Source organism: Mustela nivalis (assembly GCF_964662115.1).
Source record: "Mustela nivalis genome assembly, chromosome: 20".
NCBI classification, from domain to species: Eukaryota; Metazoa; Chordata; class Mammalia; order Carnivora; family Mustelidae; genus Mustela; species Mustela nivalis.
Genome location: NC_139039.1, coordinates 19,121,667 through 19,137,286, shown reverse-complemented (window position 1 = coordinate 19,137,286; position 15,620 = coordinate 19,121,667). Strand labels below are relative to the sequence as shown.

General features: G+C 42.9%; 1 protein-coding gene and 1 long non-coding RNA gene across 2 annotated transcripts in view; one reads left to right on the top strand and one right to left on the bottom strand.

The window, feature by feature from the left end:
- MTMR7 (myotubularin related protein 7) overlaps nucleotides 1-15,620 on the bottom strand; it is a 102,687-nt gene that overhangs the window by 13,788 nt on the left and 73,279 nt on the right. Inside the window, exon 7 of the mRNA XM_082715603.1 lies at nucleotides 11,908-12,040. Coding sequence (XP_082571729.1) covers nucleotides 11,908-12,040 — 133 coding nt within the window. The remainder of the gene's footprint in view (nucleotides 1-11,907; nucleotides 12,041-15,620) is intronic.
- Nucleotides 786-3,981, top strand: LOC309855373. The gene is made up of 2 exons (XR_014306763.1): nucleotides 786-2,872; nucleotides 3,597-3,981. It is a non-coding gene; the product is annotated as an uncharacterized lncRNA (long non-coding RNA).

Below are 15,620 nucleotides of genomic sequence, written 5' to 3'. Positions count from 1 at the left end.
TTTCCTATATTGAATATAGCATTTCTAGATGTTCTTATCAGAGGGTGTTTTATATTCAGTCTGACATCTTGGGGAACTGGGAAGGCCTCGTGTTTCACTTAGATTTTAGTTTTATGTGAACCAACTTGTACGTCTTAGTAATAATCACCATGTGTGCAGGGGCAACAACACGTGGTCCTATTCAAGGCCATGGGCTTCAGAGTCGGATCTTCTAGCATCCAGAGTCCAGCTCTGTGCTCTCAACAATGCAACCTGGGCTAGTTACCAAGCCTTGATTTCCTCAAGTGTGCCATGGGGATAAAACGCCTTCCTCAAAGTGTTAACTGAAGAGTGAAAGAAGCTAATGCATATACCCCATGCTGGGAGCTGGAAAATTCAGAAATGGTCGCCGTGAACTATGCTTTACCATATGTTCGTCCAGTGCGGTGTCCTGACAGTTAGGAGGTACAGACTCATTCACACCCCACCTCAGAGCTGAGGCTTAGAAAGGTCAGAACACAAAGTGATCAATGGCAGGAGAGCCCAAGGCCTCTAACCAAGAAGCTGAGTGTCTGCCACCACACCAGGGTTACCCTGGTGGGTGTAACTCGAAATCGTACCTCTACTAGTAATAATAATAGCAAAACTTAAAATAGTACTTACCAGGTGCCAGATAGTCCTCCAGGTGCTTTTTTTTTTTTTTTTAATGTATTTTATTTATTTGACAGGGAGAACACAGGCAGGGGGGGCAGCAGGCGGAGGGAGAGAGAAAGGGAGAAGCAGCCTTCCTGCTGAGCAGGGAACCAGATGCGGGGCTCCATCCCAGGACCCTGTCATCATGACCTGAGCCAAAGGCAGACGCTTAACCGACTGAGCCACCCAGGCACCCCTCCAGGTGCTTTCTATACAATAGTTTTCTAATCGTCCTAGAAATCATATGAAGAAGGTACTATTATTATCCTTATTTATAAAAGTGGAAACCAATGCAAAGAGAAGTTAAGTAACTTGTCCAAGGTCACTAGCTGATAAGCGGTGAGGCTCAGATTCAGTCTGGCTCCAAAGTACATGCTCTTAAGCAATGTCTATCGATCTCGGTTATATTATTTTTTGTAATTCATACACGAACCACTCTAAATGCTCCTTGTCTCCCACCTACTATCAACTTCAAGTTTACACACTTTGTCCCTCAGAACTGTACAGTGCAGTGCGGCAGCCGCTAGTCCCACGTGGCTGGAATATCTGAAATGGAGCGAGTCTGAACTGAGATACGCCGTGAATGCAAAGTAGATCCTAAACGTGAAATACTCAGTATGAAAAAAAGGATAAAAAGTATCTCACTGGGGCACCCAGATGGCTCAGTCGGTTAAGCCTGAGCCTTTGGCTCAGGTCATGATCTCAGGGTCCTGGGATCGAGCCCTGCATCGGGCTCTGCTTCCCTCCCTCTCTCCGTCTGCTTCTCTGCCTTGTGAATTCTGTCAAATAAATAAATAAATAAATAAATAAATAATCTTAAAAAAAAAAAGGATCTCACTAGTAGCTTCTGTAATAACTACATGTTGACATGATAATATTTGGGATATATCAAGTTAAATACAAATGTATTATGAAAATTTGCCCATTTCCTTTAACTTTTTGATGTGGCCACTAGAAAATGTGAAATTTCAAATGTTGTCCACACGAGTGACTTCCATTATACTTCTCTGGGCAGCAGCGACGTTGGGGGAAGATGAACCTGATTAGCAGTCTTCAAACGTTTCTGCACATGTACCCCCCCACAATAATGTTTTAAATTAGGCACTCTCTCATGCACCCTGGAATAATACATTGTAATGACTGAGGAGGTGATAAAAGGTGTATCTGTCTTTTGCAAAGTCGGCAAAAAGGGCATTTAGGAGGGGGAAATGGCAAAGGAGGGATGGCTTCCAGCCTGCGCCAAAGAGCCTCCCAAGGCACGGCGGGCAGCTTTAGGAAGGAGAGTGCAACGAAGTTGATGCCGTGCAGCCAGCTAATCAGGGTGCACCTCCTAAGTTCTCCTGCGAGCTCAGGGGTGTGTACCCAGTTTGGAATCTGATGGAAAGACAGACCGACAGCCTCCAGTTAAAACTGGGCAAGAAGTAGCAGGGGTTGGGAGGTTGGGGTACCAGCTGGTGGGTATTATAGAGGGCACGGACTGCATGGAGCACTGGGTGTGGTGCAAAAATAATGAATACTGTTTTTCTGAAAATAAATAAATTGAAAAAATTAAAAAAAAAAAAGGAAACATAAATCAATATCAAGAAGAAAAAAAAAACAACTGGGCAAGGCCTGCCTTCCCTCCCCAGTGACACTGCCCGGCAGTCCCACTTGGTTCCTGCAGGGGGCAGGCTCGTCTCTGCCTGTGCACCCAGCCCGGAGGAAAGGCCTGAAATTCCAGCACTGGAAGGGCCCTCTCACCACTCCCTGGGCGCCTCCTCTTTGGTCTTTCTGTTTAACCCCAGGCCATGACCCAAAGTGTTCAACTTAATCCTAAAATACACACATGCCACCACGTAGAGTCTCAGGACTCCACTGATTCCTTTAAATCTTTCACAGATAACATTACCTTGCAAACAGTTTGTTGTTGTTTTTTCTTTTCACTAAATAGGCCGAACTTTCCAGTTGTTATTATAGGGCTTAGGGCTAGTTGGCATTCCCGTTTATTTCAGAAGGTCCAGGGAGCCTGAGGGACATCTTGGCATCCAAACCCTGAAGCTCAGCCCAAGAACAAATGATCCTTTTCACCTTCTCTTCCCACAAGGCATGGAAATGGCAGCAAGCTTTAAAATAAGACACCAGGCTTTCCAGCTAACCTGCAGATGGTCTGGGCCAAAAGCAGGAGAGGAACAGAGAGCTCACAGAAACCGGGCCCTAAAAGGTACTGCCGGAGAGAATGTTCCAGTGTTTCCCTCTTCACTTAGCTCGCTCAGCCAGGAGACAAGCTGCTGGATCTCCTGCCGGACCAGCTTCCTCCTTCCCACACTGAGAAGGGCTCCTGGTTGAACATTTGTGTTTTCAGGAACACTAAAGCTGTGTACTTTAAGTGAACTACCCTCACCAGGTTTTCGGGCAAGGTAACGACTGTAAGGGTGTTCTCCCGCCAAATGCTGAGTGGCCGGGTGAGAGCAAACAGCTCTATAGATGATTAATACACATGGACAGATGGGGGAACACTTGAGACTCCAACCATCAGTGCCTGCACTTTTAAATATAAAACTGGTGGGTGTGTTTGGATAAACTCAGGATAAGGCAGAAATACTGATTTGTTCACTCTTGTTGCCAAACCCAAACCAATATTTACAAACCATTTTGCTGAACGAAGTTCATTTCAGCTGACATCAGAGGCATATGCCACAGAGAATCGTACTTACTGAGTGGGAGTTTAATGCCCAGGTCTAACAATATTTGTTTTACGTAAAAGAGCAACTGTATCCCATAAACATATATGGATAACATATAAAAAGATAACATAAAAAAAAGAAAAGATAATTATAGGACATAAGGAAATAAGAGGAAATAAGAAATTTACTTGGAAGAAAATAAGCCTTGCCTGATCTTCTTTAAGAAAGTCACTAACACCAATCTCCTTTCCTCGCGTACAGTTGCTGGGTGGGATTCTGGAGGATGCAAAGACGGTCTCCATCTGGACCCCAGGAGATCACTCTTTCTCGTCTCCTAAAACCTGAAGTTGAAGAGTTCAGGGCCCTCCCTTAATGAGCAGCCTGCCAGCCACCTGAGTTCTGTTAATGTGTTGATTTGCCCCTTTCCCATTTTGGAGTCAAAACCCCAAGCCCAATGAAACGCTCTTCAGAGAACTGGTCAAAGGATAATAATCTCCCTTCACTGAACCTCCTAGCAGGTGAACCCATTCAAAGAGGATTTTATGATGGACTCTTGACATGGAAATGTTTGGTTAAGCCTGTTTTATGGTTTGCCTTCTACTCAGAGCCCACCACGGTGACACGGAATAAACTTCTGAGCTCTGCACAGACTGTATTCAATTTATTAATGTTAGTGGTATGCTCCTCCCCAGGCCAAGGACCGTGGGCCCTCTTTATAGAGAACTCTATATAATGGAGAGCTTTGCGTTTTAGCGTCTTCACAGGATGCCGACAAGATTAGCGATTATTCTTTAAAATGACTCCAGCCTAGGGCATGCGTGCTGCTTTCTGGAACATGCCACGAAACCCAACTTTGTACAGCCTTGTTTTCCTTTAAGGAATTTGGTGATCATATAAATTGGTAAGGTACAATCGAGCCTAAAATTCTTTATACCTGTGTTAGTACTGCTAGCGTACAAAGCATTGAGAATAGTATACACAAGTACTCATATGCATAAGTGTGTGTGTCTGTGTGTGTCGAGCTGCTAATAAACATGAAAGCATGTACACACATACATTCCAGTAATATTAATTACCATTGTCCTAAAGGAAATCTAGCAGCAGGTTCACAAAAGAATGCCCTCAGCATTTATGAGCTTTGCATGTGAATTTGTGTCTAAAAACACCACTTGCGGCAAATAAAAAGTATATATGTGCCCATTTATATTACATCTACGGTCTATAAGGCTTGGGGCTTAGTTTTTTCTCAATGAACTGGCACAACCTCCCATCTACAGTAGGTCTGATTTTCTCAACTTACAGAAGAGGAACAGATTCAAATGCTAGCAGCCCAGTTAAGGACACTTGATCAGAATCTAACTCCCTTGACTCCAATTTCCATATATTTTTCCACTACAAAGAGAGAATAATTAAGTCACTATGCCAACTGAGCCAGGATGAACAGGAAGTTAACTGAAGGTGAGGCTTAGAGTCTAAACAGGAAACTTAAGTGAAAATAGAGAAGGCTAGACTGGGAGAAAATGCTGAGAGGCTAGGAAGTCGGGTGGGTAGAAAGTATTAGCGGCAGGCCCTGGAGAGAAAGCTCAGGAATCATGTAAGATGAAGACGGTGGCAGCAAGTGGGCGGCACCACACACCTGCTGTGAAAGCTGCCAGGACCAACGTTCTCACCAAATCTCAAACCTTACCGTCGCTGGCAAGCAAATACGGAATTGCCAGATCGCAGCTACAGCTCGCCTTGTCACTGCAATTAGTCACGTCTATCTTTAGTTGCATGGGAGGCACTGTCTTCTGCAAGCATTCCTTTTGCAAATGCCCTAGTTACCCAAAAACTAGCCATCATGATTAACAAAATAAAACAAATTCTGAGGGTGAAATTAATCTTAGAATTGTCTCAGTGAACATCAAGGGACAGCATAATTAGGATGAAAATAGCCACAATTCTCTTATTAAATCACTTTGTTGTCCTCTCTTTTTTTTTTTTAATTTTATTTATTTATTTGGCACACACAGAGAGAAAGATCACAAGTAGGCAGGCAGAGAGAGAGAGGGGAAAGCAGGCTCCCTGCTGAGCAGAGAGCCTGATGCAGGACTTGATCCCAGGACCCTGAGATCATGACCTGAGCTGAAGGCAGAGGCTTAACCCACTGAGCCACCCAGGCGCCCTGTTGTCCTCTCTTTGATAATGTCACCCAGACATGAAGTCCTTGGCTTTGACGCCCAGTTCAAACATTCGACTGGCTGCCATACCCTGGTATAGACCTCAGTAACAAGCAAGCATCATCTGTTCCCCTGCCCACGATTTTTGCCCTCCATCCAAATCAATACTTCATTTTGTATTAATGAATGAATTTTTCTACCCAATGCCCAGCATGTAGAAAACCCTCAGTAATTGTCTGATGTACAGAGGAATGTCTGGGAGAACTTCAGGATCCCCGACTTAATGTCGTACTTACTCTAAGCGGGGATTATGCCTGCTACTCGACAAACATTCTCTACCATCCAGGGTATTAGTTACTCCCGATTTGCAGTTGGAAAGGTGTTAAAGTTTACCAAGTTATCATCCATAGTTACACAGTCAGTAAATTATTGAACTGGAGTCCAGTCTACAGCCCATATGCCCCCAAGGGACAATGCTCTTTCCTCTGTGCCTTAATGCTTACGATATGCTTGTAGGGATTAGCTGATACCACCCAGCTCTCATCAGCCCCATTCTACATCCTCTTACAACACCACAGAGAGCAAGGTACATGCTCTTGATCTATTTCTTTCCTCCAAGTGACCATGAATTGATAACGAGTAAATCCTGACAGGACAGGTCTGTTGGTCACGTGGAAGGCTCTCTGAAAAACCTTGGATTGAAGCTATCTAGTTCCATTTTAATGGAAAATTGGGTTTTCTGTGTGGAAAACCATGCTTTGTTGCTTAATTTTAAAGGATAATAACCAGATTTTCAGCCAGGTCCTGCTGGCTGTCTCATCTAATAGGTTAGTAATTGAGGAAATTAATAGTGGTAAAAAGTCCAAACATAGAGAACAGAAAAAAAAAAAAAGATGAGCTTTATAGCCTTTTATTAGCTCCTATCTGGTAGAACTCCATCAACTAGTAGGCGATGTAATAGGAAATACTTTAAAATGAAAAACTTAAATCCGAATATCTGTAGAGAGTTGAAGCGCTCCATTTCTTCTGGGTTGAATTAGCCATTACCTCAGAAAGACATGAGGTGAGCAAGAAAGTCTCCAACAGGAGCGCCTGGGTGGCACAGCGGGTTAAAGCCTCTGCTTTTGGCTCAGGTCATGATCTCAGGGTCCTGGGATAGAGCCCCGCATCGGGCTCTCTGCTCAGCAGGGAGCCTGCTTCCTCCTCTCTCTCTCTGCCTGCCCCTCTGCCTACTTGTGATCTCTGGCTGTCAAATAAATAAATAAAATCTTTAAAAAAATAAAGTCTCCAACAAAAGGGACATTTTAACTGATAACCACAGCCTTAACTCTGAGCAGAAAGAAGTGTGTGGGTGTGTTAGGGACTGTTCATTTCTAGACCTTGGTGCGCCCAAAGCAACTTGGGAGGGAGACCAGAGTAGTTAAGTCGGAGACCATAATACCTGCCGTCTCCATGACACCTTCAAAATTCTCTTCTTTCAACCGTCCTTTCTACACCTGATGAAGGCTCTGAATAATGGGCCTTAGAACCTTCACACAGAAGTGCAGCTCAGATAGGATCTCTGGGGCCGCCTGATTTTGCCACAAAACGTCTCCCGTCAATGCCCATAGTTCCAGGGGATATGACAAGTGCGGTTCCACTTTGGCGCCTGCTAAAAAGATTCTAGTCTTAAATTGCACCGAGTCTGGTCCGTTTCAAACAGCTCTTCGCTGTAGTGTTGCCCAAATCGCAGAATGGACACGGGCCTTTCTTCCTGTGCTCTGGACCCATTCCCATATGACATGCCATGGGGCTCAGGTTTGTATCTCTGTGAAATAATTTGCTGAGAAAACATCCACAAGGCCTGACAGGTGGTTTATTAAATTGATGGGCTTTTGCTGAGTGGACATTGACCATAACATAAGGCACGCACTTCCATGTCTCTGAAATTGTGCTATCTTACTCTGTGTCTCTTGAATAAAGAAACTGAGAAAAGTTACCTATAAAAAGTCTGGCTGACTGAATTAATCTATAGCTCAATAACTTACCCATTTACTCAGTACTTAATTCCAAATGAAGTATTATCTCTCAAGAGAAATCATAACAGACCTTACACTGGAAAGAAAACACTTCATAGTTTGCAAGAAACTTTTTCAATCGGTAAGTTAGAGATGATATATTGTTAACGTTCTTTTACAAATACAGGAAATGAGGTTTAAGTTTATTTGAAGACTATAAAGCAAAAGCCCAAACCCAGATCTTTGGACTCTTAGGCCAGGACACTTTCTACCCAACCAGCTACCTAGAGAGACCATAAAGCCAAGTGGTTAAGAGTATGGCATCTGAACCCATACTGATCAGGTGAGAATCTTCGTTCTGTCGTCTACTGCTGTGAGCTTGCGTGAGATCCTTAGCCTCTGACCTCAATTTCCTCCTCTTTAAAATGAGGACATTCTGGAAACTGGTATGGAGTTTCCTCAAGAAGTTAAAAATTGAGCTACCCTACAACCCAGTAATTGCACTGCTGGGGATTTGCCCTAAAGATACAGATGTAGTGATCCGAAGGGGCACATGCACCCAATGTTCATAGCATCAATGTCCACAATAGCCAAACTGTGGAAGGAGCTGAGATGTCCTTCAACAGACGAATAGGTAAAGAAGATATAGTCCATATATACGATGGAGTATTACTCAGCCATCAGAAGGGACAAATACCCACCATTTGCATCAACATGGATGGAACTGGAGGGAATTATACTGAGTGAAATAAATTAATCAGAAGGACAATTAACTTATGGTTTCACTCATGTGGAATATAAGAAACTGTGCAAAGGATAAACGGGAAAGGGAGGGAAAACTGTCCCTCAGAGAGGGAGACCAACCATGAGAGACTGCACTCTGGGGAACAAACTGAGGGCTGTGGAAGGGGAGGGGTGCGGAATGGGGTAACGGGGTGACAGGTATTAAGGAGGGCACGTGATCTAATGAGAACTGTGTCTTATACAAAACTAATGAATCATTGCATACTATATCAAAAACAAATGAAGTACTATATGTTGGCTAATTGCATTAAAAAAAAGAGAATAGCTCTAACAAGACTGCCACAAGGACCACTGAATAAATACACCTGAGAAAATTAAAAGAGTGTCCAGTACATAGTAATCACATCACAGATGCTACAACACCATTACTATGTGGGTGGTTACCACGAGCCTAACACCATATCCACAAATCAGTGAAGAGTGCTCTAACATGATAGAAAGTACTAGGCTCAAATCCTGCTTTGTTATGAGATCCTGGGAAATGCATGTTTTAAATTAAATTAAATTTTAAATTAAATATGTAATATAAAAATATTTTTAAATGTGGGACGTCTGGGTGGCTTAGTCGGTTAAGTGTCCAGCTCTTGATGTCAGCTCAGATCTTGATCTCAGAGTCATGAATTCAAGCCCTGTGTTGGGCTCCAGTGCGGAGTCCACTTAAGGAAAGAAATTATATATATATATATATATATTACTAGATTCTAGAACTAGAGACTTATGCTTTGAAAAAATAACCTGCCATGTTGTGAATAACATATAAAGAGAGGTCCACATGGAGAGAAGCATGGGCTTTCTTATTGACTGTTCCGATAAAAAAGAAAATATAGGTCATCCTTTTATTATTTAAGGGAAAAACATTATATGATCAAAAGGGAAAGCCTAGTAGAAAACAATCAATTGCAAAATTGCTACGTAACTAGAAGGCATCATTACTATCTCATTGAGACGTATGAATACCACAACACAGTTTGCTTTAGGACTTATAAATCAAAGTTAAAATTAAGTGAGCTCTATAAAAGGACCTATATCGGATGTGAACTTGGTCCTAAATTTCAGTTTCTGATGAAATATCCTGCAGCTCTTGCTCACAGACAGAGCCAGAATGCAAACAATTTTTTCTCTTCTATTATTCAAATTCTATTCTGATAATATTAATTAGCAGTAGTTAAAAAAAATCAAAGGCAATAATAACTACGAATAAAAATGTACTAGCACACTTCCTACCAAGTCACCAGCAGCACAACTCTTCCAATCTCTTTGATGCCAAGGACGGCTGTTGGAAGCAGGAAAAGCCCTAGAAGGGGGGACTGATTGCATCACTTCATCAGCTGAGCCTCCACAAGTGGTTTATAATTTACTTGGTAAAAACAGATAGTCAAACATTGGTCAAGTTCCCTGAAAGGCATCCAGAAGGTTGTCCTTGCTTACTGCGCTGACAGAGGGCTGGAAAGTGATGTCCAGTTACCGTGATCCCTCACGTAACAGGGACTGCACTACAGGACTCGACCAGTTTGCTGTCCTTTTGAAGGAGACAGTCAGACCACAGATAGAAGGGCAGGAGGAATGGTTCCTAATAAGAGACCAGATAAGCACTAGTTCCAAAACTAAAGTCAGAGTGATAGTTTATAAAAATTTCTAAGAGCTACTTTGTACATTGAAGAAAATGTGTGTTGTTGGAAGTCCGCTTATGAAGTCACTAGATGAAAAATATGAAGCGTATCACCCTAGATGTTTTTTGATGATTCTGGCAGTAATGCACACCTTTCATACTAATGTTAGAGTACCCTTTTAATAACAGGACAAAGCTAGTCCAATTTTTTGACACTTAAAAGGCACAACTTATAGCAAGAACAGCCACACTGCCCATGATTATCTCCAGAAGTTTAAGAAGCTCAAACAATCAGGGCTCCTGGGTGGCTCAGTCTGTTAAGGGTCTGTCTACAGCTCAGGTCATGATCTCAGGGTCCTAGGATTGAGCCCCATGTCCAGCTCCCCACTTACCAGTGGGTATTGGTCCCTCTCCCTCTGCCCCTCCCCCTGCTCATGCTCCGTGTGTCTCTTTCTCTCAAATAAATAAAATCTTAAAAAACAAAAAAAGGCTCAGAAATCATGTCCATGGTGTTGTTACAGTGGTCTGAGACATGGCAGATGATATGTGAAAATAAGGCGGAGATTCTCTGGGGCAGATTTTTTCTTTTCAGGTTTAGGATGAGATTTTGTCTAATCATTCAAATGTACAAGATTCAAATATTTGCAACCCGTAAAGTCACAGACCCGACACAGCTGGAAGGACCCGGAGAAATTATTAGTCCAAGCTTCTCGTTTTATGGCAGGTAACAGCCCAGTAAAGGTGACTGCTGGGCTTCAAAGCAAGAGAGCAGACCCCGGGAATCCAGGAAGGAGAATGGAAATCAGGAATGTGTTGCTCAAGGCCCTCCAGCCCTACTGGCAGGCTCTCCCTACCCCCTGTCCTTCCTATGAAGCAGAGAACTACATACTAACTGAGAGCAAATGTGTACCCCTAGAAAAAAGGAATTCAGCATTACTTTGTCGTCCTCCACTCCACCCCAAGTTTCCTGTTCAGGCAGCCCACTGTCCTCACACAGTTCCACCTTTTCAGGGCCTTCCCCCCAAGAGCGAGCACAGCATTTGCAGCCTCTCCAGGACCCCAAGGTACAAAGCAAAAGGTCCCCTTTCTCTGCGGTTCCCACTAGAGCCAGAATTTGTGACTGTGACAACACATTCCTCCTTGCACGCCTTTACAATCACATGGAGCATAAGCAGTAAAGGAGGCTGGTTTTGCTTGAAATGCAGAATTTCTGCAAATCAGCTTATGGCTGGTTTGGCCACAAGAATGGCTGTTGTACATCACATAATCCATCTTTGTCATTTCCTCCCCCATAAGCCCGAGTGGCTGTGTCCTGTGGTGTGAAGGGCTGGGGTGGGTGTGGGGGGGGAGGGTGAAGGGGTGCGGAACGCCATGCGGGGAAGGGATATATGCGCAGGCGCACTGTGGTAGTTGCTGCCCTGGAGAAATGATTAGATTGTTTAATGGCGGGTAACAGCCCAGTGAAGGTGACTGCTGGGCTTCAGAGCAAGAGAGCTGACCCAGGGAATCCAGGAAGGAGAATGGAAATCAGGAATGTGCTGCTCAAGGCCCTCCAGCACCTCCAATACCCTCCCTTCTAATGGCCGTTTGTCCACTTGGATTCATTTTATACAACTCCATGTCCACACATGAACAGAGCTAGTTATTGCTTTAAATGCAGGACTGCTTGATCTAAATGGCCTTGAATGTGGGTTCAACTAATATCATGAGGGAGAAAGAAAAAACACTCCTGTGCACTTTCATTGTATACTCTAAACACTGGACAGGGCCTGACTCTGCTAACCAAGTGAAAAACCATTTCCCCATGACACTTAACAAAAAATAAGAGAAAGGCTTAAATGTTTAAGGAGTCCTTGCAATACGATACCCTCTTCTCAACTTATCCCACTTATATGAACAGCATCATTGTGCAAACAACTTAAAAACCAAAAGACTATCTTCTTCTGCTTGACATTACGTTTCACTGTATTTTTTTTAATGCTATGCATCAGACAATGGCTTACCTTCCAGCATTTTCTGCAGGCTGCTCCTCATAACATGGATGTTCTCTATCCCGATAAACTGAAACTTGATATTGGAGTAGTTGTCTTCGTTCTCATAGCCTTTCCCTGCAGCACGATTTGCCATTGCATTGAGCTGCGGCGGTCAGCAAAACAGAGCAGTCACCAATGATATTCAGCGCATAAAACAATCAGAACGTCTCACCGACGGTGATAACGGCATTCAAAATGGCGTGCGGAAACACAACATGCTTGAAATCACTGGAACCTTCTGTTGAGCTAAGTGATTCCAGGCACTCATGCTGAGCTTATATTCCACAGCATAAATGTGTTGGCGTGAGGAACACTTTCTTAGCGGGAAAGCATTCTACAGATAAACCCTTCTGGAGAGGTCTTTCGCGGTTCCACCAGAGATGACTAATTGAATATAGAATTCTGTGATAGAGCCAAATTGCCCTCACTCAACGAAATGACATAACCTGTAGGTTGGCAGAAGAATATCAGCAGATACAGCTGGCAGTCCAAAGCTCTGTAACTTAAATTGTATCTTCCAGTATTATATTGCCAATAAACTCATTATCCAATAGGAATTGTGGTGTGATCTTAATTTGCCTACAAGAATCCCCCAATTAAACCTTGAGCAGGAGTCACGGACTAAAATGGTGAGTGCATGTAGAACTATCTCCAGAGCCATTTTCTCCAGGCTCTTAATTTCAATCTAGAGACCTGCTAGGCGGGCTTCTGGGCCACTTTCATCACCACAGTGCTCTATTTGGTGGGCATTTCCCAGTACAAACTGGGTTAAAGATAAGGGACTTTGAAGAATTTTGTTAAATGCAAACCTCTGCCCCCGTCCTGTGTAACTAAAACCAGGAAGGGGGCAAGTCCTGCCGTAGCTGAGAAATACATACATTTCTGGAATGGGTGTATCACTGCTTAATTCTATCCTTGCTGTTTGGCTAAGCAGGTGGTCACATCCTAGAAAGTGCTAGTCACTGACCATGCTCTTCTCCGGTCCCCAAAAGGCAGGCAGAGAACTGACACCAGGCACTCACCGCCAGAAAAAAATATATATATCCATTTCACAAATTAACAAATACTTCTCAAAAAGCCAAGTTTAGAAAAAGCTAAAAACCAAGCTTAGTTAAAAGCAAAAATATTCTTTGGCACAGATCTGATCTTTACACAATTAAAACTACCAGCACATAAAGACAGATGTCCAAGGATATTTATTAAAACTTTATAATAGTAAAAACCTGAAAACCTATGAATATCTCAATAGAGCAACAGGTAGATAAATTATGGTATATTCACACCATGAACTTCTACAGAGACAAAAAGACATAGATTCTAGAAAGAGAGAGAAAAAAAGAGAGACAGACATAGAGACAGACAGACTCGGAATTGGCCCATGACATCATTAAGTGAAAAGAGTAACCTAAAGAATAATATTCATTCAGTAATCTCATTCCTTATAAAACAGATATGTATTTATGCTTATACATGTTTGATTAAGCAGATTAAAACTACAAACACACACACACACAAAAACAAAACCTATGAACATGGATACCAACATGGCAGCAATTAGAGCAGAAACACTGAGGTGATAAGCACCAGGGGACACTACAAATACTACTTTTGATGCCTTTGTGTTCTTTGTTACTAAAATATATTGGGTTTGTAATTCAAATAATAGACATAACAGGTATTAGAAGTGAAAAATGAAACAGCAGAGGGCAAGCTGGTGCCACTCAGAGCTGGGGCTAGTGGACACCTCCCTTCTCCAGAGCGGTCCTGCTCACAATTTAGTGCCTGTGACATCAGCCCACGACACTGCTTCCAGTGATTGCCACCTTTCTCCTGGGCATGCTCTGAGAATAAAGGGTTTGGCCTTCCTCAAGGGAAAAAAAAAAAAAAAAAAAATATATATATATATATATATATACACACACACACACACACACACACACACACACACATATTTATATATAAATGATGTTATTTTGAAGACAACTCATGTTTATGCTTTAAAATCTTTAAATATTTTAAGGGGAATTTTTTCCTAAAATTACCTATAGGCATTATTCTTTCGAAACGTACTGTTATAAAATATCACTCCTTTGCATGATTATTTTCCAATGCTGTTGCCCGATCCTTTACAACAAACTTTATAAAATAAAACAATTAATAGATTACTTGCAAGAATCTTGATGCTACATGAGCCTTATATTTCTTCTGTATCTTAAATAATTCGAATTAGGCCTCCCTACCACATACTGCAGAGATACCCTTTTTAAATAGTGTAGTAAATAAAACCCCAAATACCATTTGTACTATCCTTTGAATGTATAATTAGAACTCTGTTCATATTCAAACACAGTTGAGACCCTGTGACATGGGATAATTTGTTTGGTCTTTGAAAGCAAAGGAGCAACACAAGATGGCTTCTTGAAAGTCAACGGTACTTCTCATAATGAACAGAAGATGGCGATATTTAATCTAGCATCCGAGGTGTACTTTGTCAAGGTTTCCACAGATTTCACTGGGGACTTATCAGGATAGTGTAGCAAATGCTGAACCCTCAGAGCAGGAAGTATGGTTTTAGGATTAATAAAAATTCAAGAAGCTATCCTGGACCTAGTTTATAAATTTCCAGATAAAGTCTGTCTTGTGTAAATCAAACAGTATTAGAATAAGTCTAATTTGTCCCCCATGCCTTTGGCTGAGAACTCCAGCTCTCACGAGCGAAGGAAAAGCTATTCAACTCCATTCCAAAAAATTCTCAAATAAGTACAACAGTGGAGGTAACTGCATTCCAGCTTCAATTTATGCGTAAGGAACACAACAGACAAATGACACGCAGAGCTGAGAAAAAAATGCTGTTTTCTTACCCAAGATCACTCCACTATTTGATAATCTCAGCATCTTTGGGGGCAGAAAAGCTTATCAGTGAAATAAAAAGAACCCGCTCATTTCTCCACAAACCCTTTTTTTTTTTTTTTTTTTTTTTTGTTAATTTGAGAGAGAGACAGAGACAGCACAAACAGAGGGAGAGGCAGAGGGAGAAGTAGGTTCCCCACTGAGCAGGGAGCCCAACATGGGGCCACATCCCAGGACCCCGAGATCATGACCCGCGCTGAGGGCAGACACGTAATTGACTGAGCCAGATGCCCCTCCACAAACTCTTAATGAATAACGGACTCGATCGGCCAGGACGAGGCAGGAGCTGAGTGACCAGCAGAGGCCGGGAATGACAGGAGTTCAAATGGGGACCAGCACCATGTGGCCTAGGGGACCGGGGATCCCGTCTCATGAAAGCAAAAAGCCTTGAGGTGGACTTAGTCATCTGGGACATGGAGACAAAGGGGAGGGCATTCCAGAAGACATGGGACACGAGATCAAGGGGCAGATGGGTATCTGTGAGCCGACAGGAGCCGACCAGAGTCGATGGTTCATGGATGGTGGCAGGGGCGAGAGAGGCTAAAAATTTCGAGTCCTCTGACAGAGAGGCCGAATCAGAAGGCTAACGGCGGTTGAGAGCAACTGAAGGACTCTGAGCAGGTTTGCTGGAACATTTTAGGATGTCGTGTAGACGGCGGAGAAGTCCCACTGGGCTGCGGTGGAGGACGTAGGCTCCGCGGGGAGACTCACCGAAGAAGTACTGATGGGCTGCCTGGCCCGACAAAGGACCGAATGTCGGACTGAAGGGGAGA